The sequence below is a fragment of the Anas acuta genome, chromosome 11 (assembly GCF_963932015.1).
Source record: "Anas acuta chromosome 11, bAnaAcu1.1, whole genome shotgun sequence".
NCBI classification, from domain to species: Eukaryota; Metazoa; Chordata; class Aves; order Anseriformes; family Anatidae; genus Anas; species Anas acuta.
Window position 1 is genome coordinate 14702832 of NC_088989.1, and position 25987 is coordinate 14728818.

General features: G+C 48.0%; 1 protein-coding gene across 2 annotated transcripts; it reads left to right on the forward strand.

Moving 5' to 3' along the window:
- On the forward strand, positions 1 to 25829 carry NT5DC2 (5'-nucleotidase domain containing 2). 2 transcript variants are annotated; one of them, XM_068694863.1, is made up of 14 exons: positions 1 to 364; positions 5704 to 5888; positions 6695 to 6769; positions 8687 to 8742; positions 10502 to 10595; positions 13809 to 13937; positions 18533 to 18593; positions 19252 to 19354; positions 19850 to 19951; positions 21468 to 21549; positions 24076 to 24162; positions 24848 to 24988; positions 25229 to 25293; positions 25481 to 25829. In XM_068694863.1, exons 1-14 carry the CDS (start codon positions 115 to 117, stop codon positions 25740 to 25742), a joined length of 1692 nt encoding a protein of 563 aa, XP_068550964.1. In that variant the 5' UTR covers positions 1 to 114; the 3' UTR covers positions 25743 to 25829. The 2 variants fall into 2 exon arrangements, with proteins under 2 accessions (XP_068550964.1, XP_068550965.1); XM_068694864.1 differs by lacking the exon at positions 1 to 364 and adding an exon at positions 2428 to 2527.
- The last annotated feature ends 158 nt before the right edge of the window (positions 25830 to 25987 follow it).

The window sequence follows — 25987 nt, forward strand, 5'->3', positions numbered from 1 at the left end:
GGGGCGGGGCGGGGAGCGGGGCGTGAGGGGAGCGGAGCGGAGCCCGCGGCGGTCCCGGTCCCGGTCCCGCTCCCGGTCGCGGTCGCCCCGAGCTCCCCGTGCCCGGCCGGGGCCATGGCGGCGCTGGGCACCGCGGCGCTGCGGGCCCCCCGGCTCCTCGCCGCCTCCTGCCGCCGCGGGAGCAGCCACGGCAGCGGGGACGGCGGCCGCGGGCAGCCCCGGGAGCCGGCGGGGAGCGGCGGCAGAGCGAGGCGAGGAGCAGAGCCCGGTCCCATAGCGGGCAGCCAGCCCGCGGCGGCCGAGGGGGCCGACACCAGGAGCTACCTGTGGGCCCGCTACCACGAGATGAAGAAGCTGGTGTACGGTAAGCGCCGAAAACACCGGCACGAAGGCGTCGTGCCGCTAAACGCAGCTCCCGGGGGAGTCACAGCTCCGTTAAGCTCCGGGGTTTAACCCAAAATGGGGCTGGGTGCCCGTGTGGTGGAGCAGCCTCTTCACCAGGCGTCGTGCTGAGCCCTTTGTTTCAGTCACGGCTCCCCCAGAGCAAAATGTCCCGTGAAGGGGCATGAGCGGAGCTGGCCCAAGCTGGGTTTGATCGTGGCTTCTATGGCTCAGCCACGCTGTGCCACACGGGGCATCGTCAGGCTGCTCCTTTGCTCCCCATCTCTAACTTTGATGCAAAAGTGAGTGAGGTTGGGCTACGGGCTGGGAGACATTGTCACGCCGTCCGTTCATCAGCACGGCTTCAGATCCCAGCGGTGCCGCCTCCTGTGTGCTACCTGGCTCCAGTGTGGTGACACCGAAACCAGAGCCAGGCCAAAAGGTGCTGCTGAGGTAAAACCTTGCCCAAGAAACACCATTTTTTCATCCTGCCCCTTGCCTTTTGCAAGACTGACTCTCAAGGCCAGACTTCATTGCATCTGAGAATGCTGCTTCCACCTCGTGTGCCCGAAGGACAAGTGTGACCGAGTGTCAGTGGTGGGCTTGACCAGGACTTGCGGTGCTTTGGATGATGCCTGAAGTGTCACGGAAGGCTGACAAGTCTCTGTTAATAAGCAGTGCCCAAAATCCTGCTCTCTAGGAAACATCCCATCCCTTCCCGAAACCCAGTGGGTCTGGGAAGCACTGGGAAGCAAGTGAAGGTTTGACTGTGAGGAAATGTGTGTTTTTTCCTAGATCTTCTAAACGTAGCTAAAAATAAATCAGCTTTCCTGAGGAGCTTTTGAAAGAACTGCTAACTTCTTGCCTCCGCGTGGCGTTGAGTGGTTAAGTGAGAGAACCGCTGGACACGGCGAGAAGTTTGCAGTGCAGGTGGTGAGAATTTGGGTAGGTTTTGGTAATGCTGAGGGCAGAGGTCAGAGGTAGTCCTTGCTGTTTTCATGTTGTACAGACCAAGAAATAGATTTGCAAGCCACACTCAGCAGCGTGTGCCCATCACCTTCAGCAGTGTGCAGAGAGGATGGCTCCTCTGTGTGGTCGCTACGCTGGTGACTTGTGCAGAGGTGGCTTTTGCAGTCTGGCACGTTTTGATTCTGCTCGTGTTGCTGATCTCAAGCAGGCACAAAGATTTAAGGGGCTCAATCTCTACCAAGCCAGGAGGCAGCCTGGTTCTGCGATAATGGGAGCCAGGCAGATGGCCTGGGGAGTGTGCCTGTTCTGCAGGTTGTGGCACCTACTGGATTGAGCTGGGAACAGAAATGAGAAATAGCAGCCAGAACTGGAAGCTAACTTCCAAGTTCAGCTTTCCCTAATGTAACGTATTTTTTCTAGTAAAGAACTGCATGAAGAGCATTCATCTAGTGCCTTTGTGAAGATTTTTAAATGTCGTTCTGGAGTAAAACAGTATTTTCTTAATATTGCAGTTGATTTGCATAGGTTTTATTGGAGAGAAATCCCAAAATATTTGGGCATAATGGCATGAATTCGAGTTAGTGCTCCAGAGTAACTTTCAGCTCTCTTTTAGTGCAGTTCTTCTGTAACTTAGCGCTCTGAAAATAATACTTCTGTCTGCCCAGGCAAAGCCTGCCCGCTTGGTTGAGGCATCTGCTTGGGCTTTTTGGAGTGCTTTGCGGGAATTGCTGTGACTCGGTACAAAACAACACTTCAGAAGGATAAAGAGGTGCATGGAAAGGAGAAAAATGGGCAGTTTGTCTATAGAAAACAAGTCCACGTGAGCAAAGGGAATTTTTATTCGTGGTGTGGAGGAGAGTGGCCATGGATAGGTCCTGCAGGCTTGCAGGGTTAGAGGTCTGCGAGCACACAGGGTGGGAGGGATGGGCATGAGGCGCCTCTTTTACGTGTTATTCTTCCCTAATGCTGTGGATCTGAGGCTGAGGGAAAGCGAGTGCTTCCTGCTGCGCTGGCGGTGCCCCCGGGAGCTGAGGAGAACGCAGGACGTGTCTGGCACCTCCGCCCGGGTTGTTTTCCAGATCAGAAGGGGCCATGTGGAGTCCTGAAGTCTCTGACCGTGGCTCACAGTTAATTACCCGCGTTTGTTTCCTTCTCTGCTGTCACTCCGGGATTGAGGGTTAGAGCTTTATAACGATCGAGGGCTACTGCCTGCGATGAGGCACTCGGGCTTCCCCAAAGGGACTCCAGCCGAAGCAGCTGCTCGGTGCCCCGCAGAGATTTGCGCTTGCCTGGCGCTTACACCCTGCTGTAACAAAGGCTCGTGTCCGAGCACGCTTCCTCGCGGTCTGCCTTGGCTGCTGGCTTCCCTCACACCCAGTAGCTGGGAGTGAGCTGGACAGTGCCGAGCTGTGCGTACGCTGGGATGTGCAGACACTTCCCTAAAACTGTCTGAGTTGCACATCGGGGCGAATTGTGCAAGCGCGCAGATTCCAGGGGCTGTGTCTGCTGCAAGGGCTGGTTTTCCCCTCTGTCCTCAGCTGTGTGCATGCTGGTTTCCCCCGAGCTCGTACATCCTGGGAGAAGTGCTGAGCAGGCAGTGACGGGCTGCCACGCCGCCTGCTGCTCCTGTCCCACCCGGGCAGAGGAAGTGGCTGGGATTGCCCTTTTTAATAACCCAAACTGGTCTACGCTTTGTTTCTTCTTGCTGTCGTTTATTGTACCTTCAGCAATCCCTCGTTATGGAGAAAAAGCAAAAGGAAAAAAATAAAAAGGCATTTCCCCCTGGCTGGGCTCTGGTGGGTGTCTGTTTGCTTTGACTCGCTGATTGCCACGCAAATCGAGGCAAAGATCCCGGGCTGACGATGTGCCGCATGGGAACCGCGTCCGAGTCAGCAGCCTGGGGCTTGATGAAGCGCTCAGTTTGTAGCCTCCCAGCTGATTATCTTAAAAAAAAAATATAATAAAAATATATACACAAACAGAAAGCCAAACACCTTGGAACGTGGCTCATTAAGCCAGGCACATAAGGGCTGTCATATTGAAAACAATCCCATACAGGCTGTTCCCTGCAGTCATTTGAACCTGGGGATTTCCAGAGACAAGGACAGGCCGTGGAGGAGAAGACTCCAGGAAGCGTGTGTAGGGGACATGGTACACGGGAAGCTGCGGTGCTGAAGTGTTTTGGCTAGCGTGTGCACCTTCCTTTGGCCTTCATGAGGTCAGCAAGGACATGCTGTTAAGTTAGTGACCAAATGTCTGAGTGGAGGAGAATTAGCCCACCCGGAGGCTGTTGGAAAGCAACAGGGGCCCCGTACATTTGAGGCGGGCAGGGAGGAGCATGACTTCATCCGGTGGGTCTACCAAATGTGCTGTAAATCTTCGAGCAAGCGGCGAATGTTGGAGGAGCTCGATCTCTGTAAGGGTGTGGTGGCAGCAAGTGGGGTGTGTGTGCCATTAAAACGTGTGCATTTGTGATTAGCAGTGTGATTAGGATTTTGTTTTCCTTGCGAAGAAGGAAAATAATAACAGCCTACAAATGGCAGCGTGGATTTAGAAAAAAAAGATCTTCCCACAAGTTATCTGGAGGTGAGGGCAGGAAATGGAGGTCTGTTTGTTTATGGTGCAGGAAGCATTTATGATGAGAGGATGAAAGCTGTGATCATCTGAATCTTATTTACATTCCCTATCTTCTAAAGTCCCAGTGGAAAGTACTCTGATTGCATCCCCTGTCCTCGGCCTCTTCCAGGAACTCTGCTGTCAGCAGAGTGACTGACACGGGGCTCTCCTCGCTGTGTAACCCCCAGGTCAGCCCTCCTGCCCCAGAGCGCTGCCTTCTCCTGGTAATTCTCTGGTGACACTTAAAGGCTGTAGGAAAAGGAGCTAGGAGAGAGGGTTGGGTGTGTTTTTGTAATGCATCTCTCCCCTGAAAAAACGTTCCCATGTCTGAATCCTGTTTCTTTGGTCGCCTCTTTGGATTAGTGCCTGCAAATATACTTTGGGCTTTTACCTAAAGCACCCTTTGTAAATTCTGTGATCATTTTAGGCAAAGTCTTAATTGGGAATGGTTGGTATCACTTTCTAATATTTTTTTTGTTCTAGATTCAGATGAGACTTGGTTTTGTAGCAAGGAAGCACTAAAGAACCAACCCAGGGATTCTTGCTAAAAGCCAAAAGTTCAGGTAGGAAGGGAAGGAAAAAAAATAATCCTACCCACTGATGCTGTGTAGGACCTGGAAAATGTCTGTGCTTTGCCTGTCGTTCAACAAGAAAATTACCTGTCTCTGAGGGGGAGGAAATGTCTCCTCCTCCTCCTCCTCTCTGTCCCATGTGGATGTGAGTAGGGAACTTACTGCAGGGACCTGTTTTTATTGCTTTTTGTCGCCCTGCAAGGGACAACTGCTGTGGAGTGGGAAGCCTGGAGAGGGTCTGTTCCTGCCCCTCCTGGTGTGGTGTAGCTGAAGTGCTCGGCTCTCCAGACTGGCTCTGAGAAGGACATCGAGGCTGTTCAGCTGCTGGCTCACTAACCCCCATTTTGCCAGTGGTGTGTGGAGCAAAGTGTTATTCACGTGCAGTAGCCCAGGTTTTGGAGTGACCAACAGCGTGCAGCTGAGCTGTTTCCACAGCTGCTTATCAGAGGAGAGCAGATAACTTACTGCTATCAGCATTACACGCTCCAAGAGCATAGCTTAATGGTGGTTGTTTTTTTCCCCTGTTTGTGTGGTTTTGTTGTTTGTTAGTTTTACATTTTGTTGGTGTTTGTACAAAACTTTGTTTTATCCCATCCATTATAATGAACGTAAGAATGCCCCAGTGGTACCTGAAGAATCACAAAGTCTGGCTGCTTCTGGGGGAAACAAACGCCAAAAAGCAGACCTCAGAATTCCCAATTTGAAGGAATCCAGGTTCCTCAGGGAGGAGAGTTCTCCTGTTTGTGTTACTCATATTTGAAGTGAGGGGCACAGGGTTTCCTGCTGATGCATCCCAGCTGCCTTTCACATCGGTGAGCCTGCTGAAAACGCAGTTGCTGTGAGCTAGAAATCTGACACTTGAAAATTGCTGGTCAAAATTGGATAAGCCAGAGCCCAAGGACGTTGTTTTGTGTCTTCCTGACGCAGACGGTCAGGCTGACTGTTAAAATGGTTAGCACAATCGCCAGACAGCCAGCGGTTTCACAGTGTGCTTTCTCACGGGGAGGGTTATGTGTGTGGGCTAACTGGGGCAGGCTTTGCCTGCAGCACTGTGCTCCTTTGCTCTGCAGCGTGGTGCTTCCTGCTGCTGCCAGGCCCAGAACGGAAAGTTGAAATGTTGGTTTTCCTCTCAGTTTCTCTAATCTTTCCCTTTCCCTCCTCTTAGATCTGCTTCCGCCAGGAGTCTGCAGCCTCCTCAACCCGGCCGCCATCTACGCTAACAATGAGATCAGCCTGGGCGATGTGGAGATATATGGCTTTGACTACGATTACACACTAGCACAGTATTCTAACTTACTGCACTCTATGATTTTCAACACTGCCAGAGACATCCTAATAGAACAGTTCAAGGTAATGATGTGCTCAGAATTTCCGTTCAATTCATCTCACTGCTCTTTGCGACCCCCCAGCTGTGCTTGTGAAATGCAGCATTGTGCACATGTGGCAGTGACTCATTTTACTGAGGTAAATTTCACATTTTGCAGTCCTTGATTGCAGAAGGGTTTGTCTGTATCTGGAATGATTTTTGCAGTCGGACAATTTACCATGCTCTACATTCCTGAGGTTTTGTAAGTATGGAGCAGGAGCCTTAGTCTAAAGTATCTGTTCTGCTTTCCCTAACTGTGGAAATTGTGCCCACAGAATTTCTGGTTTGGTGGTACGTAAGGTGGATAAATAAGGTGGATAAATGAGGTGTGGGCCAGCACTGAAGCTGTACAGGACTTGACCTGTGCGAGTTAATGTGTGTAACACTGTATGGTGTGTCCAGTAATAGCCACCTTTGCAAACAGGGTGTCTGCTCTGTGCGTTTTCTTCTAGTCGTGACCATCTCCTTTTAGAGCAGCTCTGCGGTGCCACTGATTTTCCAAATACACACATTGAATAAGCATACTAGAAGTCTCCTCACTGCCTGAGTGAATCTGTTAAGTTTTTGTTAGTGACCCTTAAATGAGAGGAACTATTCTGGAGGCTCCTGATCCTTTGTCTTTCTCCACTCATTTGCTTTGTTGAAGGGGCAAAACGAAGTCCATATGTTCTTTAGTCAGTTTATGCCTGAGATGAGAGGACTGGTAGGCATAAGCCAGCTCAATAGGTGAAATAATTTTGTTGATAAGCAATCCTTACATCTCTTACAATGTTGCTATCTGCTTTCCCAGTATCCAGAAGGGCTTGGGAAGTATGACTACATTCCAGGGTTTGCCATACGTGGACTTCACTATGATGTACAAAAGGTAAGCTGTACAAAGTTCAGCCTCCTGGGCTTTGTCTTCTGTTGTGCTTTGGTTTTAGTGGAAATGCTTTCTGTCACTGTTTACAATAATGTTCATCACCAGCCTATCAGTCCGTGTGCTTATGCCTTCTGCTGCGTAGGTGGCTCTTGCTTACAAACATCCCAAGGCGAAGGTGTCTTACGTGTGCGTAGCCTCTAGCAGCCTGGGACATGCTAGCAAAGACCTCTGGTAAACAGCCAATTTAAGTCAGTTATTTCCGCAAGCTAATTAATTGAAAATTTAGCATGTTTGCGTGATCGTTTCTGGCTTTTAGGAAATTTAAACAACAAACCTCAGTCCTGCATCTCCAGCAAGTACTTGCCAGGAGCAAAGGCATTATGCCTTGTTCTAATAATAGAAATGACTTGTCAGGAGAGCCCTTTAGGAAGCCTTCCCCACCCCCCACCCCGAATAATAGGACTGCCTGGAAAAAGATCCAAGCTACTTGAGATGCATGCTTCTTAGGAGCACAGGCGAGCAAAGCGCAAGCTTTAACCCTTTTTCAGCGTTTTGGACCCATTCCATGAAAGCCTGATGCCCGGTGATGTCATGCTGGCTGCTGCAGCCAGGCAGTCAGGTGGGAGAGCAGCAAAGTTGCTTCATTTTGCAGTAGCTTTTCTTATGTCGAGCTTTGAACAAGTTCAGCTCAGGCAGTACACTCTGCAGAGTGTGTGCTGCTCTCCAGTGGGGAGGGTAAAGGAGGGAATGAAGAAAATACTTTGTAGAGTTTTCCCATGTCTTTTGTCCTAACTGAGGGGACAGAATGGCAGCAGATAGCTCATGCCTCTGACTTTATAACATAACAAGTTAATCTGTGAGAAACTGAAGTTTCTTTCTATTAAAGTCTGTTGCTGGTATATCAGAGGAACACAGAGGTGATGAGCCCAGCCAGGCAAAGTACTCTTTGAGCGAGCAGAGGGTGGGAATTCTCTCTTCTTGGGATCAGAGCTTCTAAAACACATGAAAACCTGGGTAGTGCCAGTCCAAGTCAATCTTTCAGCATATTTGCTTGCACTCCTTGCAAAATAGTGGGAGGTCTGCCTACGATGTAACAAGCTGCACCGATGTGGTGTAGAGATAAAAGAATGTGCCTGCAGGTTGTGAATGCTCTGTGGAATCAATTACCTCACCCTATGTTAGGAACAGGACAAACAGTTTGATGCTGTGTCCTGCTTTTATTTGCAGAGTGATACTAGATTGGTGTGAGGCTGTTTTCTGTGCATGGAGAACTTGTATTATGGTTTCAGAAAGGTGCAGGGGCAAGAGATCTCTCACGAAGGGGAGCCTGGTATGAAAACCTCAAAGAAATCTGTACTGTTACTAGCCTGGAGTGCTTGTGAGCATCTTAACTTAAATGTCAGTTAGCGAGGGCAAGAATTAATGTAGGGAAAGGTTCTTCTGTGAAGAAAATGACTGGGTACAGCTGCACTCTAAGTCAAGACTTGCCCCCTTAGTTCTGTTTAACATAAGGGGGATGAGAAATTGATCTCTTGTGCATGCAGAGCTCCTTTGGAATGTGTGTGCTTTTGGAAAGGAGATAAGAGGAGACTGTCTGAGGCACAGAAACATTGTCCTCTCCCTTTCTTTTTTCAACTGTGTCCTTGTCCACAAGCTGCATACCTGTCAGAGCGTAACAGGCAGCAGTGTTTCAGTTTGTGGAAAGGTGGTCTTTTGCCAGAGAGGCTTCTGAAAGGTCACAGTTTGGATCAGTTTGTGTAAAAGTGGCTGGGGAGTAAGTATAGTGTAAAATACATAGATGTGGGATATTTGTCTTGACATTTGTTTTCTATATAACATTTGTGTGCAGCTTGAAAGTTCAATAAAATTTCAGTGTAAACTCACCTGATTCTAACAGTAAATATCTATCCATTGTCACAGAGTCTTCTGATGAAGATTGATGCTTTCCATTATGTCCAGCTCGGGACAGCATATAGGTCTGTCAGTTCTCAAAATCATTTTCTACATGCCTGTATCTGCAGGTGTAGATTACTAAATCTGAGTAATCATGGTTCATGGTATATGGGCTTTTTATTTTTTATGTGCAAAGTATGGTCTCGTCTGGTTTATCCTGTTTCTACTTGCTTCAAGTGCTTACCTGGCATATAATTTCAGGGAGTTACTTCTCTCAAGGATTTCAAGCCAAGTGTAGGTGGGAAGACCTGGAGCTTTTTGTAATGGTTAATGACACATCTGGTCGTGTACTGCGGGTAATGTCTGAGCTGCAGCTGCAGCGTGGCTGGGTTACTGTCTATGAGTAAACAGTGCAACTAGGGAAGGACTCCCCTGTACAGCCTGCGTACGTGCCTGTCTTCTCCGAGCAGGAGCATATCCAGCAGTGCTATGCCTTGCCTCGTCACAGAGCTAAGAGGAGAGTGGTGTGGATGTGCAAATAAGCAGTGCAGGCATGTCACTAAAGCAATGATGCATGAGAATCTGGGCTTAGTTTATGGCCCAGCTTGTCCTATTTTCCCATCTCCTCCCTTGTTCTCCAAGGAGAGCTGGATGTGGTTTAGAATAAATGATTAAAGAGCACAGAGTAAAGGGACTGCTTCCACATGGTGCCTCCAAAAACAGGCTGGAGGCGGCTGAGAGAAGACCCTGCCCCAGTGCGAAGTGGGTTTGGTGTGTTAGAGGTAGTAAATCATAGATATCTGTAGCAAAGCTCCTGTAAATCTGTGCTGTATTTCCTGAGCATGGAAGCCAATGGCTTTTTTTTTTTTTTTTTTTTTTGAACTTAGCCCTTTTGCTGTTAAGTTTCAGTCGCAGTAAACACTCTAAGAATATTAAGAAAGGAATTTCATAATCAGAGAGAATTGGCTTCTTTGAGTGCTAGGTTTTTATTTGAGGGGAGAGAGGGTTGGTACTACCAAATGTTTTACTGCTGCTTTAGAAAGAGATTTTTAGTGAAAAATGCCTTTAAACTTTTTTTTTTTCCCAGTGTCCTTTTGTAACTATTGCTCCCAAAGTGTCTTTTTCCTAAACTGTCCTTTGCTTTTGAGCAAAACTTAGGTGACTTTTAACTTAGAGGCTCTACCTTGACAGAATAGGTAAGGAGAGAGAGAAAGTTGCTGACTGCTTGACTAAACAGCTATCACAGATTGTGCAAGAGGCAAAACCTGCAGAAGTCAGAAGGCTGAACAATAAGGACCATACAACTAGCCCTAGCTGTGGTTCTGGGGGGAAAACAACAATTCCTCTTGAATGGTCTGTTAGTGAAGGACTTGTTTGCTCAGGAAAACCAAGTAGTTAGGAAATCTCTTTTTCAGGAAGCTTTTATTTTCCTGCACCTTTGCATTTAATGGTGATAAACCTCATGGAAGCAACCTTGCCAAAACTACAGTTGCCCAGTGCTGCCAAAGTCAGGCCAGGCGGCCTATTTTGTTGGGGCAGTCCTGCCAGCAGACTGACAGCAGATGGAGGGAAAACCTGTCTGAACTCTGCTGGAATGTGGACAAAGCCCCTCAATTAAGTTGAAGGAATGAACAAGGTATTTGGAAAATGTCTCGGGGAAGGTTTTATGTGAATCTTTAGCACTGTGGAGCTGTCTGGCTCTCTGGCTGTCTCTTCCATGCAAAAGAAATGTGTGAGTTTTAGAAACGAGCCTGTCTGTCCCTGTCTTCCTTTTCTCTGCAGTTTGTAGCTCTTTGCAGGCTGGTGATTACTGACGTGCTGTTCCTGTTGTTTTGTGTCTAGGGGCCTCAAACCAGTGCCGGACGAGGAGGTAATCGAGCTCTATGGAGGTACCCAGCACATCCCTCTGTACCAGATGAGCGATTTCTATGGCAAGGTATTGTAAGCCCTTTACTGCCATGAAGCAGCAACTCTCTTATCAGATAGGAAAAGAGTGAATTGTATGAACTTGTAAAGGACTCCAGCTTCCCTTGCACTCAGAGAAGCGTGGTATCTGGTGAGCTGCAGTGTGTGTTTTTTGAGCTGCAGTGTGTGTTTTTGTACTAGTGGGAATTTGCCCCAGAGGTTATTTAGCAGTTTAGCATGTGAAAGACATCTGCAGAGCATTTCTGAACGCCAGTGCTATTGGCCTAGAGCTGAATGGCTCTGCAGACTGATAGGGAGATGTTCCCTTCTTGTTCCTTTGCCAAATCTGGCTCCCAAGCTACCAGGGCAGCCTGCAGGGATGGTGTTTGCACTGAGTTGTGGGGGAGGGGGGTTGTGTGTGTACCAGCAGGGTGCTTGCAATGCCTTTAATTCTTTGGGTTTGGGTAGGGTTTTTTCCTTTGTGAAAGCGATCCCTGCCGTACCTCTTCAGATCTCTACAGTGCACCTCATCCATGGTTGTTTCCTTTTTGAGGCAGAAAAGTTGTCACGGTAAAAGACTGAAATTCTGTAGGTAGGAGCTGTGGAAATCTTTCGGTTGCATGAGCAAGAGGAAGTTAGGAGAGATTTGTTTTCCTCAAGTGCATAGTGTGGTGCTATGGGCAAGTGGGGCCATTCACATCCTTTTCCCCCAAGACTTGCTTTGTTTCTTGACCTTTGTTAGTTCAGTTGCCTATGGGGAAGCTGGAAGAAGGCAGGCTTCCTCTGGTAAATACCCCTCTGAGTCTGCTGTGTGAAGTCTTCAGCACTGTCACTTCTTGATTTTTCTCTCTCGGGAACAATTAATCTGAGCAGTTGCCTTCTGGATAAGTATGTACACTGCTTATAGCTCAGTGCTGATTCCAGTTTTCAAATAGAACGTTTCTGTTTAGAATTTGGTATCTGTCTGTAATCTGCGCTTGATTATCCTTCTGCTCTGCAGCTCTCCTCACCCCTGGCAAACTCGCTAAGATTTAACCTTTCTTTTTTAATAAATACAAACGTGAAATCTTCAAGCTGTGACCAGGTGCTTGTGCCAAGGTGCCTTGATGTGTTTCCTTGTAAGTACCAAAGCAGTTAGGTGTTTTCTTCTGTCCTGTAGTTAGTACTTGGCAGAGTCATACTGTGCTTCCTCAAGTGATAATTCCAAAGGGACTCTGCGTTATGGTGAGGCAGACAGTGCGAGAGCTGATGGATGTGTGCAGCTGTGGGAGATCAGCATCAGGAAGATACCCTGTCCTAGCTCTCCTTGCTGCAGGATCTCATTTGTTGCTTTTCCCTGTAAAAGGATGGAAGGGACTTTCGTCTCACTGCAGGGAGCCCATTCAATGCTGCAGGGAGCCCATTCAATGCTGCAGGGTGAAAAAGGCATTGTAAAAGCAAAATAGGAACATATTTTAGGTACATTTGAACAGCATTTTGTATGCAGATTCTGTTTTCCAGAGAATGACGTTACAAACAGATCATGATATAGAGCAAAGGAGTACCTGCTGAGTTCCAGTCCCTTCCTTCCTCAGCGAGGTGCATTTGCTCAGTCACTTCAAAATGACTTTGTTACAATGAATTTTTCAATACTCATTTGGCCACAGAAATGGCTAGGGGATAGCAGTTTATTCTTCCCGAATCTCCTCTCCTAAAATGCAATGAGCCCTATAAGCAAACAGGTGGATCCCAGAGAGAACAGAGGTACATACATAATGACGTTTTGATCCAGCAACGTCTGCTCAGTCTGTGCCACTAACACATTAGTGGGAAAGCATCTGATTTAAGATGAGTTCTGGTGTCAGCAGGCGTGGTGCAACTGGTGTGGAGTGATGCTTTTGTAGGGATCTTTGACCTCGTTCCCCTCAGTGTGCCATGCTGATTGAGCCACTTGGGTATGGGTAACAGGAACATCTGCTGTGAGGAACACACTGTGGCCAATAACTTAGGCTCAGGTGAGGATCTCAGTGAAGCAGCATTTTTATTCATGATTGCAGTGGTGGGCATCTGGCAAACAGTGTACCTACCCGTTCCATAACACAGTTTATATACTTTATTTCTTGGCTGGGCCCCTCCCCTGTTTCCCCACTGATTGGGTAGTCCAGGTTCACAATCTATCCAATGCTTTACAGATAACACATGGCTTTCGGTTGCCAGTCTGTTATTTTTTCAAGTTTCTAGTGACTTTTTACTCTGTGAAGTGATAATACTTCTTTTCTTATCTGACTTGGCTTGACGCACAGTGATTTTTGCTTAATTGCACTAAGGAGTCTGATTGTTATCTGCATTTTACAAGGTTGTCTGGTAAGTGGCCCAAACCAAAGGGTTTCCTCTTTGCTTTAGGTCAAACTGTATAACCCTCAGCATAGTGACATAACTTTTGATCACAGCTTTTTTTGGTAACAAACCCCGGACAGAATGCTGTTTGTTATTCCTTTGCCCTTTTGCATCTCGTTTCTTGATCTCAGTTTGTGTTGCCCCAATATTGCCTTTAGTTAGTGCTAGTCTTTTGTTCTACCCTTGTATTAGGCAGCATGTGTCCTCTGTGTGCTCCACCGTGTGTACCGTCTGTGATCTCTTGGATGCTGCTTTGATGTCTGTCTTTCACACAGCTATAATAAATACCTTCTGATGTGGACCAGTATTATCCTAGAGACTTACAACTGTTGGTCATGGATTGCTCAAAGCTCACATGCGTGGGCATGATGTGGCAGGATTGCCAGGCACCTCTGGTGACTGGGTTCATTGAGAGGTCTACTTTCCAAGCTGCTATTCGCATACAAGATCTTAATAACTGTTCCCTTGGCTGATCTGGCATTTCAGTGATGAAAAATGAAAAACTTGATTTCAGTTTACTGGTGAGACTCACCAGATTCCTCTGCACAGGTGGTACAAGCTGAATAAACAAGCTTTATTGTGTTGGATGCCTCTCTGGAGTGAAACGTTGCTGTTGATCTGCTGATAAGTGTATAGTTAGGCTAAGAGAATAGCAAATATACGGGAGAGATGCAGCCTTGCCTAATGCAAGGTGAGTTATTACTTGGTCTGGATGTAATTGTCTATTTCCACCTTAATGTTTTTCTTAGCCCAGAACATCCTCCAAGTGGTCCAGCATGAAGAGTGTTTGCTTTCTGGGTTTGCTTTTTCTTTTTCTTTTCCTGAAGTATTTTTGGTTCAATGCATCTCCTTCATTTTTTGTTTCCAGGGTCCTTCACTTAAGCAATTTATGGACATTTTTTCTCTTCCTGAAATGACGCTGCTCTCTTCAGTCATTGATTACTTCATAACTCACGGCATTGAGTTTGACCAGGTCCATCTTTACAAGGATATATCTGTAAGTAAAATGTCAACTGCCTCTTACCACATCAGATTTGTGAGCTCTTTTGCTTGTGAGCTTTGCAGTATCCAAACCTAAGGGTTGCTGTTGAGTAGTCTAATATGACTGTGTTATTGCTCCTTTAAATCAGAGCATTGCCAGGGAATATTCAGAGCTGTGTTTTCAGAATGTTAGGTATGTGATTGTGCTACAGATTCAGTGTTGCTGTACATATTTCTTGCACAAGTGCCTTGGCTGTTTAAGTTGAAGGTTCTTCTGTGGGAAATACGCCACAGAGCTTGCGTAAATTTTTTCTGGTTCTGCAGAGTGGTAAGCTCTGTTCTCCTGTTAATCTCATTTTTCAAAGAGGCTTGTTCTGACCACATACCAAACAGTTGGCCTTTTTTTTTAAGGATTTCTCATGGAAAAACCTGCTCTTGCCTGTTCTGAAAATCCACCCCAACTTCCTTTGCATCCACAGAGTAGTCTGATCCTTTTGGGGTGTTCCTCTGTGCATGACTGTGGCTTTCAAGAGTGCATTACTCCAAGGTGCAAATGATGCCCAACAGCTTCACTCCTGCACTTGAAAGGTCTATACTGGATCATCACCACTGAGGGAGCGGGGTACTGTTTGACTTCTTAGTTAATGCTAGAGGCAAGATGTAAGAGTTTGAGACTGCTATCCTAGGTGACGTTTGTTGACAGATGAGTTGTAGGCCCTGGTAGCCAAGGCCTTATTGCATGCTTTTATCCATAGAGTGGGATTTTGAGATTGTACCTCATGGGAATGTTATGCTCATTTTCCAGCAGCAGCCCGTCCATACACTGTTCAGACTTCTTATGGGAGAAGTGCTGCATGTATGCTGCTGCTTCTGTGATAAGGATCCACCCTGTTAGCTTCACTGCAGTCAAGGATTACAGCTCACGTTCTGACCTGCTGTTTGTGCTTGATAAGGGCATGCCAGCCAGTTTCCCACAAGATCTGAACATGTTTGTAGGGTTGTAGTTGGTTCTTGTTTTTCCTTTTGGGGTGGGGAAAAAGAGAAGAGGGGACACAGCTGATTCCAGAGGTCTTCTGTCAAGAGTGTCTTCTGAGCCTTCTTTTGAGGTCAAAATGGACTTGTTCCTAGCTGAAGTCTTGAGAGCAGGCAGGTGGATGCCATAGCCTAACATAAACTCAATACAGGGCAAGGAGTGTGCTCAAGTCCTCAAGCTCCTGAGCACTAATCCTGGCAATTGTCTTTGCATCCTTGCTGAGGGATGTGGGTGTTCCTGAAGGAGTGACTGAGGTAGGCAGAGAAAAGAGGTGCAACAGAAAATCTGCGCCAATGCCTGAAATCTTTACTGAGAAGGAGGGAACTTATCAGAGCAGCTTGTTATTTTTCTGGACAATGAGGATAAAAACAAAAACATTTTTGCAGAATTTATCTTTTTGTAGTGCAAGTGCAAAGAAAAGCTTTGTGGGCATGAGCACAGAGATCCTTTGCCTACACAGGCAGGTGTCAGTCTTTGCGTCACCCCGGTTGTTATTGCAATGCAGGCTCCCAGTAGGTTAAGTAAGACATGTTTTGAACCTGATGCTCTTCCGTACGTCTTGGTGGTAATCCTAATTGCAGTGCTGTGTGTTTTGGAGCAAATTGAGTACTAGAGACGCTGTACTGAGCCAAAAGGGCAGTCCCCTAGGCAGTGGTAAAGCCTGAAGCTGGCATGTAAACCTGTAGTCCTGCTGCACCAGTTTGGCCACTTCGTCTTTAAAGTGAGAAAGCTTAAGCTGCTTTCCTCTGAAGGAATCTTTGTGCTGTGTTTGACACCTCCTGAGGCTATTAAGATTTTACCCGCAGAAAACTCAGTTTTCCCCTTTCCTTTTTTGTTGTTATTGTTGGGGGGGAAGAGCACACTGGAATCTTTCTGCTCTGTAAATGTAGTTTTGACTCAAATCCTAGGCGTTGCTTGCTTTTAGTGCCAGTGCTGGTCAAGAGGAAGTTGTTTTCTTTTTAGCACTCTTGCTCTTTTTTTTTTTCTGTCTCATAGCTCAATAGGGCAGTCTCTCGGTGAATGAGATGTGACCTCTGCCTTTTTTACCATTCAAATCCAAACTGTGGAAAGAGACTCCTAAAACTCCACCATGCAGAGGTGCCTCTTCCTCTGTCGTTGTCCTTTACCTAAACTGTAAACTCAGGTTCTCTCCCTGCCTTGAAGGAAATGATTTTGGGGTGACATGCATGTTTCACCAGCACGGCATTGAGACCGGGTGGCTGTGTGGTGGGTGGTGTGTGCAAGTGTTGCTGTAGGAATGGCAGTGGTGATTGCGGTCTGAAGGGGCACCTCCTAAAGGAGTGCACTTCAGTGTAGCAGTGATTTAAGCATCCTGGGGAGAGGCAGCCTTTGTGCTTACCTGTCTAAATTGTCATGGATGAAAATGGTACCTTGAAAACATATGCAAACACTGCAAAATGTATTGCTGCTCTGGAAATGGTCTTGTGTATCTGGCATATCGCATTGGATGGAGACTTGTGAAAAATCTCGTTTGGGTGTGTCCAAAAATATGTTGCATCCTGGCCTCTGGCCTGGAAAATAGAGGAGATTTGGATACCCTTAACAACATCTGTTTTCACTTGAAAACCATCTTGAAAAGTGGGCAGCTCCATTTTGGCAAAAAAAATACCCTCCTGCATTCATCATATACCTCTGTGCCCGCTGGCTACCTGGGGCTCGGACTGGTAGCCTTCCCTGGCTCATGGAAACCCATAGGAATCACAGGTGCTTGCTTCTCCTGTTGTTCATTCAGCCATGCTCCCATCCTTTGGATCACATTTGGCAGAGCTTCCACAGGCATAAGGAAGTAAAGCTAGCTAAGGTCTGAGCCACAGAGGTTTGGGTGCAGTAAACAGTTTGGGAGTTATGCAGTCTTGATTGCCTTGGTAACAGGGCATAAATATGTGCTGGTTTTCAGGAGCAGAAAGGAAGTAGTGTTCTCATAGAATATCTTGAGTTGAAAGGGACCTACAAGGACTGTGAATTCCAACCGCTGGCTCCACACAGGACCAGCAAAAATCAGACCCAATGGCTGAGAGTGCTGCCTAAACTCCTTGAACTCTGGCAGCTTGGTGCCGTGCCCGCTGCCGTGGGCAGCCTGTCCCAGTGCCCGACCACCTCTGGGAGCAGAACCTTTCCCTAACACCAGCCTGACCCTCCCCTGTCCCAGCTCCATGCCGTTCCCTCGGGTCCTGTCGCTGTCCCCAGAGAGCACAGCTCAGAGCCTGCCCCTCCGCTCCCCTCGTGAGGGAGCTGCAGGCCGCCATGAGGCCTCCCCTCAGCCTGCTTTGCTCTGGGCTGAGCAAACCAAGGGCCCTCAGCCGCTCCCCATGCGTGTTGCCCTCCAGACCCTTCCCCAGTTTTGTAGCCCTCTGTTGGACACTTTCTACCAGTTTGATGTCCTTCCCATACTGTGGTGCCCAAACCCACCCACAGGTGAAGCCACAGGAGCGGAGCAGAGCGTGCCAGTGCCTCCCTCTCCCAGCCGTGTGTGCCTCAGACCCCCAGGGCAGGGCTGGCTGCCCGGCCATGCTGATGGCTCCTGTCCAACCTGCTGACCAGTAGAACCCCAGGTCCCTTTCCTCACTCTCCAACCTCTTGTCCCCCTCTCTGTATATAGCCAGGGGTGCAGAATCCAGCACTCGGTTGTGTTACATTTCATGCAGCTGGTGATTGCCCAGCCCTCTGATCTGTCAAGATGTCTCTGCAAGGCCTCTCCACCCTCAAGGAATCAGCAGCTCCTCCTAATTTAGTATCACATGCAAATTTAATTAGTGTGCATTCAAGTCCTGTATCCAGATCACTTATGAAAGCGTTGAAGAAAACAGATCCCAAAATAGAGCTCTGGGGAACCCCACCAGTGTCTGGCTGCCAGCCTGATGTAACCCCATTTAGCACAACCCTGTGGGCCTGACCCACCAGCCAATTGTTCATGCACCCTATTATGTACTTGACTAGCTGAAAAGTGAATGTTTTGTCCAGAAAGATACTGTGAGAGACAGTACTGAAAGCTTGGTTGAAATACGAAAAGATTACATTGACTGCCTTCCCCTGGTCAGTTAGGTGGGTAACCTTGTCATAACAGAAAACTACTTTTGTTAAATAGGGCTTTCCCCTTGTGAACCCGTTGGCTGTGACCAATGACTGCATTGGTTTTCAAGTGGTTTCCAATAACTCCCAGAATAATTTTCTCCATAACTTTACCAGGCGCCAAAGTGAGGCTGATGGGCTTGTAATTACCCAGGTTGTCTTTGTTGCCTTTCTTGACGACTGGGACAACACTTGCCTGCTTCCAGTTGACTGGGACTTCTCCAGATTCCCAAGACCAGCCAGATAGGTTTTGAGGTTTTTCTCTTTATGCTGTGTCAGCTTGACTAATCAATGTGCTCTTTTCAGCATGTCAGTGAGCCTTGCTGTACAAGTCCTCTGCTTTGTGTCAATGTAGCATTTCTTCATTCAACAAGAAGAGGGGATGTGTCATTACTGTATTGCTCCTCAGTGGTGGCAATAAACTTGCATGTTGGGAACCAGAAATGCTGTTTGTAAAACTGAAACTTTTTCCCTATCCTTTTCTTTAGGATGCTATTAGAGATGTGCATGTGAAAGGAGTGATGTACAAATGGATTGAAAAAGATATGGGTGAGTTTAAGCAGAGCTCTGGTGCCAGATCTATTTTGTGTCTTATACTACATGGCATTCTGCATAGGATTGCTGCATAGGTCCTACACTCAGTTGCAGGAGTGAGATGAACATAAAAATGAATAAAATACTTGATTATGTGTAGAGTGGCATTGAGGACCAGGTTATATTTAGGGTCTGACGGAGGATCTGTTTTAATGGAAAAGAGAGCTACCTCATTGCTTGTGTTTCTGTTTTCCTTCTGCCTTTAAGTGAGGGGTTGACAGTCCTTGTCATGGTGTGAATGTGCAAAGGCACAGTCTAGAAAGACTAACAAGACTTCCATTCAGAGGAAAGAAAGATCCTGGTAGGAACATGGCCCAGAATGGCTGTGCCTGCTCGTTGTGACAGTTTGGGATCAACCCTCTTCATCGCCAGCCTTTTCAGTTCCTCAGTCTTTTTCATCTCTCTAGGTGGGATTGATGAGGATGAGGAAGCCCATTTTATCACCTTAGCAGTTCACTACCTGCCCTACCTGAGATGGATCTAGCTCAGTCCTTTTGCAGCCCATATTGGTATAGGGGCTAGGTTTTGGTTTTATTTACTTATTTTAAGAAATGTGGTCATGATCTATGCCAAAATTTCTTGATTGATGGATGTCTGTTTTATTCCAATATAGAACAGTATATTCTGCACGGTGACGAAATCTATGCTGTCCTAAACCGACTGGTGAACCACAAGAAGAAACTCTTCCTCATTACAAACAGTCCCTTTAGCTTTGTGTGAGTACCATTATTGCCCACTGATGCATCACCGCAGCACAGCAAGAGCTTTGCAGTGCAGTCTCTCCTCTGAGCATCTGAAAGTTGTACGCTAGTGAGTTTTGTGGTAATAGTGGTGAGAGCACTCTAGAGGAACCGGTTGTGGTGAACATTGCACCCCGCTTTCTACACCACCAACTTTCACTTCTTGGAGAAACTATGAGTCTGTGACTGGCCACAGTGTTACAGAACTGCCACTTTCAAACTCTGGCAGCTGTGCTACATCACAGACTTCTCTGGACTTCCTCTGGTAGCGGGAGAAAGGGTGGGACGCCTGGAAATGGTCAAAGTGCTACATCAATCCTCCATGCAATCAGACCCCCTAGTGGCACTCAGAAATCTCTGTGCTTTTTTCTTTGTTGCTGAAATGAGAATAGTTTTAGGACAGACTGTTGTGAAGATGCAATGTTGGCTGAAAAGGGTTCCGTTAACATTTCTGTTCCTTTTTTCCCCTAGGGACAAAGGAATGAAACACATGGTTGGCAAGAACTGGCGGGACTTATTTGACATGGTCATTGTGCAAGCCGACAAACCCAATTTCTTCACTGATCGGAGGAAGTATGTGTCCTAAGGCAATGCTGCGGTGCTGCACGTGGGCCTGAGGTTTTGGGCCCCGGTACCTGGAGTGAATGGCTCCTCTTACCTTCCTGAAGAGCGGTTTATAGTTTCCTAAGTATAATTTTGATCCAGTACATATCCAGCCTTCCATTCTCATTTCAGATATTCTCTGAGGCTTTCATCTTAGTCAACAAAAAATTACCAGTCTGGGAATAAGTAGATCACATGGGTAATGCCGAGGAGAAAGTGTGTATTTAAAACTAGCTATCCTAAGCTTTAACATTTTTTTTTGTGGCCTGGGCTTAACTTGGATTTTTAGGGGTATTAGCACACTTAAAGATTTAGAAAGAAAAGTGGAATGGTTTGTATGACAGCTGGCTGTTTCTTGGCACTAGGTCTTGAGAGTGTGCCAAAATCTTTCCTTCTTCACTTCCTGAAAGCTAATATCCATGGTTTTAGTTAGTGGATATATGCTGCTTTGTAATTGGCAGCTCTGGAAGTCTTTGTACGTGGCAGCTGGGTTTTGTGGTCAGTTAGGAGCTGCCAAGGGGCTGGCTGATAGGCAGGTTGCTATCCTCACTTTGCTCTTTTGTTTATTGGTTTGGGGAACTTGTGTCTGCTTTGTTGCCTCAATTTACAACTGGCCAGGAACTACTGTATTTGGCCCTTGAGGGAGAGGACTGCTGTTTTCTCTTTCTGTATTTTCTTCGCCCACCTCCCAGGCAACTACCATAAGCGGGAGTAAATCTATGAACTGTATTTAAAACTCATGCTGACCAGTAAGGGTTTTGTCCTTGGGATGTGGGTGAAATGTTGTAGAGATGTGGCCTGGAGTGACGATGATCTGGTCCTCTAGGACTTAAAACATATGGCTGCGTGGTGCCTAAGGTCCACTGACATAATAAGCCAGTGGAATGTCCCTGCCATTCATCCAAGGTGAGGGGAAGCCTCCTGGTGGTGAGCTGTAGTCAACTGTGGAGTGCTTTCTCTGAGGGGAAGCGCAGGTGTGCCCTGGAGATCACTTGCGCTCTGGGAGGCCTTTGTTTCTTTCGTCCGAGTGGAAAGTAACCAGGCAAGCCCTCAGGAGCAACAGTGGGCACCTCAGGTCAGCTGCCAAGATCAGCATGGAGACTGTTTCCCATCCACTCTGCAGACTGCGTTATCCCATTAAGATATTCCAATCTCTGCTGTGCTGGGGTGGTCTGGCTGGAACAGGACACAGAGCGTTTCAGGACAAAGCCTTGGCCTTACACCTTCAGAGGAAGTCTTGTTTTAATATTAGGCATTTAACCATTGGCATAAAATGGTTGCAGTCAATGGAAGCAGTCTGAAAAGATTTCCCTCTCACGCTTTCTTCCTGAGAAGAGTGCAGAAAGCCCTGAAGGTCACTTCTCATATGGTGTTTTTATTATGAGTTGTTATCTAGATAAATAAGTTTTCCAATTTGAATGTTGTAGTCACTGGGTTACAACCACTAAAAATCAAAAGAAGTTGACATCTCTCCTCTTTTTTCCAGACCTTTTCGAAAACTGGATGATAATGGCTCGCTGCAGTGGGACAAAATAAACCAGCTGGAGAAAGGGAAGATCTACAAAGAGGTAAAGTGACCCGGATGTGTAAGGGATATGAAGCAAGAGTCTGGGGACTCATAATACACCTGCAGTTTGGGAAGTCATTGGAAAAACCTGAAAATAATGAGAAAACAGGAAAATCTGCTTAGTTCATGGTAGGGGGAAAATGCTGGCCACTTCAGTAGATCACTTGTAGATGTTTGGAAAGTGAAAAATAGATCCTTGAAAAGTTAAAGAGCACTTGCAAGGAGCCATGCTCTAGGCTTTGTGCTGTGCTGGCTGGTGGCAGTGAGAGAAGCCTTCTGGCCGTATACAGGGGGGTTTTGCTTGGCCTGTATGGTATTGTTCCCCACATGCTTTCAGCGTGTCTCTCAGCATGCTGTAGAGCAATAGCCTTGGGATTTGCAAGCCTCTGAAAAGTCTTTTCAGCTCCTGCTAGGATGTGCACATTAAGATAAGGTGTCTTGGTATATCAGAAAGCCTTGCCAAGGTGTGTTATGCCTGTCAGTGTGATAAACTGAGCTCTGAGCATGGTGGGAGGTGGATGGTGCCAGGTGTGGGAAAGGCTGCACTCCCAGCAGTCACAGCTTTTTGGTTGCAGGAGGCAGAGCTGAAATAAGGTGTGACAGAGCTGTCTGAGTAGAAAACTTGTTGTCTGCAGCTCTGAAACGGTTTCCTGCATAGCTCTGTGTGGGTGGTGCTTCAGAAAGGTGTATAACTGGAGTGATTTATTCCACCCAGCCCAGCTGGTCTTTGTGTTGGAGATAGAGGGTTTTCCAGGACAGGGGAAAAGGGCAGAGCTGGGCAGTTATCCTAGGGTGTTGGGTGCTTGCTTTCTGCCCAGGATGATCTGTGCTGAGTTCTCTCTGCCAGGCTGAGTTTCTCCTCACTGCTGCCCAGTCTGTGTGAAAAGGGGAAGCAGGAGAACATCCTCTGTGTGTGTAGCAGGGGTCAGACACAGTGGACACCCCCTGCCCTGTGAACGTCACCTTAGGAGCTCTGTTCTGACATCACCCTGGGTGGCCAAGAGCTGCATTTTTTCCCTTGGCTTTTCTTATGTTCCAGTCCTGAAACCTTTGTCCTGGAGGGAATCCTGAGAGTGTGCTAGTCCTGAGCTGTCTGCAATCTGATGTGTATGCAGAGGTCACCCACATCTCACTTCTAATCGTTTTGCATAAGATTGGAAAAGGTGGCAGGAGCTATAAAAGCAGTAAAAGACTGCCTAGCACTTTTAGGAAGGTCTTTGTAAGTGAGGAGAGGTTTCATACTGAGGTGACTTCTGAGGTAGAAAATGAAGAAAAAAGGGAGATCAAAAAGGGCACAAAGTCAAGCTCCCCTCTTTCTCCACTTCCTGAAAGACAAGCGTCAAGGAATGGGCTCTGGTGAACTTGCTGCCTTGGGGTGTTCTCCTAGCAGCTGGTCTGTCCCCTGAGAAAAAGCGGCCTCTGGCTTTAGGACGGTTTGTTCCTGGCTATGTGAGCTGTGGGATCCCACGGGAAGAATCTATTAGTGAGGTTGTGGTCAAGTAGCTGGGACCTGACCTGTGGTAGAAAAGTAGGTCATGTCCTTGGGCAGTGCTCTGGCCTGTCCAGCGGGTCTGTCAAAGGAGCTGGGAACATGCAAGCAGAGCTCATAGAAAGCCTCTCTCCCACGTGCAAACTTTCTCAGTGGGTTAGCAGCTCCCTCAGAAGAGAAGGTGCACCTCACCCATGCTGAGGGGTGACTTTATTAATGATTATAAATGTGTAAAGGTGAGTGTCAGGAGAATGAAGCCAGGCTCTTCTTGGTGACACCCAATGATAGGACAAGGGGCAGCGGGTGCAAGCTGGAACATAGGAGGTTCTGCTTAAATATGGGAAGAAACTTTTTTACGGTGAGGGTAACAGAGCACCGAAACAGGCTGCCCGGGGGGCTGTGGAGGCTCCTCTGGATCAAAACCCACCTGGACGCATTCCTGTGGGACCTGATCTGGGTGTCCTTGCGCCAGCAGGGGGATTGGACTGGGTGATCATTCAAGGTCCCTTCCAATCCCTAACTTCTGTGATTCTGTGCATCCTGTGAGGTGAAATCCTCACTATCTGAGCCCAGCAACTCCTGCCCCCAGAACACTCAGGCTTCCTCCTGTCCAGCAGTCAGACCTTTGTCATTTAGGTGTCATTCACTTCTGGTCTCTCAGCTGCCTCCTCCTGTTGCCTCCTGGTCCGTGCAGTCCCCTTGACTTGCTGTGCCCTAGCGCACACAACTTCCCCTTGCCTATTGGGGCATAAGGAATTTCTGGCTTTTTTCTGTAGCCTGAGGAAGGCCGAGGGATACACAGGGAGGTTGTTAACACAGGTTAAAAAAAAAAAAAGTGAGATACAATGGAGAAGAATAGAAACCTGTGGGTTTGGAAGGTGGGGGAGTGAGCAGGTTGACATCTCAAGAGCGCTTATGTCAGTGTGCCATGGTACAGTGGCACATCCGTGGACAGTGCTGCCAAGGTGGCTGCCTAGTACCAGTGAGGATGAAGGTGTTTGGCCCGTACCCACATTTCTGTTCTCTTCTTACTTGCAGGGTAATCTCTTTGACTTTCTGAGGCTGACAGGTTGGCGTGGATCTAAGGTGCTCTACTTTGGTGACCATTTATACAGCGACCTTGCGGTGAGTAAAAAGTGCTCTCTTTGCTCTCAGTGCTTCTGTGTGATCCCCAGTGGGGCTTTAAGCGATGAGCACTGCGCATTGGGAGGGATCTGTCTGTGTCTGGGCTGAGGATTATGGACAGTTGGTCACCCAGGAGGTGTGTGTTGCCTGAGTTCTGCACCTCTGTCATGACTGTGTGTTTTGGAGGAAAACCTTGTTGCTGGCCTGGCAAGCCTGAATCATCCCAGGTTGTCTAAAGGGTGGCAGCAAGCCCGCACAGCTGCTGTGGTTGTGTTGGTCTGTAAGGGAGCGCCCTGCTCCGAGTGCTCATGTCTCTGGCACACAGGGCTTGGTGTTCTGCAGGCTGTGGCTTTTGGGACCCTTACAGGACATAAGCACCCTCACTCTGCCATCACGCAAAAGGAAACTGGAGAAAGGGCTCCTGAAGTACTTGTGGTTAAAGAACAACTGCCGGTCTGTGAACTTGAGAGCGGTTTATGTGAATCCCTCATGTCTGGATGCTTCATGCAGCTGATCCTGGTGCCTGGGAGATGGGTGTTACTGGCAGGACCCAAACCAGACCGCTAGAAGGCCTGTCCCCTGAGGATCTGCGATGGGAACAGACCACTCTTCTAGGAAATAGGGTTGTATTTAGCTTTCAGTCTTCGTGTTGAACTTGCGGTTGTTTTTTCACCCTGACCTCTAGGACCTCATGCTGCGTCACGGCTGGAGGACTGGAGCCATAGTCCCTGAACTGGAGACAGAGATTCGGATCATAAACACGGAGCAGTACATGCACTCCCTGACCTGGCAGCAGGCTCTGACGGGGCTGCTGGAGAGAATGCAGGTAAAGAGCTCCTGTCTGAGCAGGGTGGGTAGTGTGCTTTCTGTGTCTGAGACTTGGACTTGGTGTGGGGATCAGAGGATACACTATTTTGCCTGTGTTCTCAAAAAGCATCCCGTTCTGCTCAAAGGAAGGTGGTGCAGAGGCCCTGTGGGTTTAGGCGTTACGGTAGAAATGGGGGGGACCTGAGGTGTGGCTCGCAGGACTGATGTAACCCGGTGTGTGCTGCTGTTGTCTCCGCAGATGTATCAGGACGCGGAGTCGAAACAGGTACTGCTGGAGTGGATGAAGGAGCGGCAGGAGATCAGGTGAGTGACTGCCCTGCTTGCTCAGGAGCTCTCAGAGGCTCCTGGGTCTGTTTGGTAACCCATTTTGGGGAAACAGGTGCTGCAGCTGATGGCCTGTACCACCTCCCTGGTGCCCTGTGTTGGGTGGGGCGCAGGGAACGAGCCTGGTAAGTGCCTCCTGCCTACAGCTCTCTGTCTTTTCTCTCAGGTCACTGACAAAGAACCTGTTTAACCCCCAGTTCGGAAGCATCTTCCGCACCTTCCACAACCCCACCTACTTCTCCCGCCGGCTGGTGCGGTTCTCCGATATCTACATGGCGTCCATCAGCTGCCTGCTGAACTACGACGTGAATTTCACCTTCTACCCGCGGCGCACCCCCCTGCAGCACGAGGCTCCGCTCTGGATGGATCAGCTGTGCACAGGCTGCATGAAAACCCCCTTCCTGGAGGAGATGGTGCACATTCGGTGAAGGGCCAGGCCTTTTGGGGCCACGGCGTTTCACACGTGGGGGCCACCAGCACCTCTCCGCCTGCCACTAAAGGCTGTCTGACACTTGTGTAGGTGTGTGGGTGTTTTATTGGGTTTATGTCCCCACTCCTTGTGGTGCGTTGTGGGCTGGGCAGCATTGGGGGGTCGCTTTGGGAACTGAGTGAGCTGTGGGGAATGCTGTAGGGGCAGAGGGGATGGAGAGGAGGCAGCGCTGGGGGCTGGCAG

Excerpts from the sequence above, each read along its gene's own strand:
- NT5DC2 (XM_068694863.1), top strand. The coding sequence starts at position 115 with ATGGCGGCGCTGGGCACCGCGGCGCTGCGGGCCCCCCGGCTCCTCGCC. Across the intron at positions 8,743-10,501 it reads CAGCTCGGGACAGCATATAG|GGGCCTCAAACCAGTGCCGG; the intron begins GTCTGTCAGTTC and ends TTTTGTGTCTAG. Across the intron at positions 19,355-19,849 it reads AACAGTCCCTTTAGCTTTGT|GGACAAAGGAATGAAACACA; the intron begins GTGAGTACCATT and ends TTTTTCCCCTAG.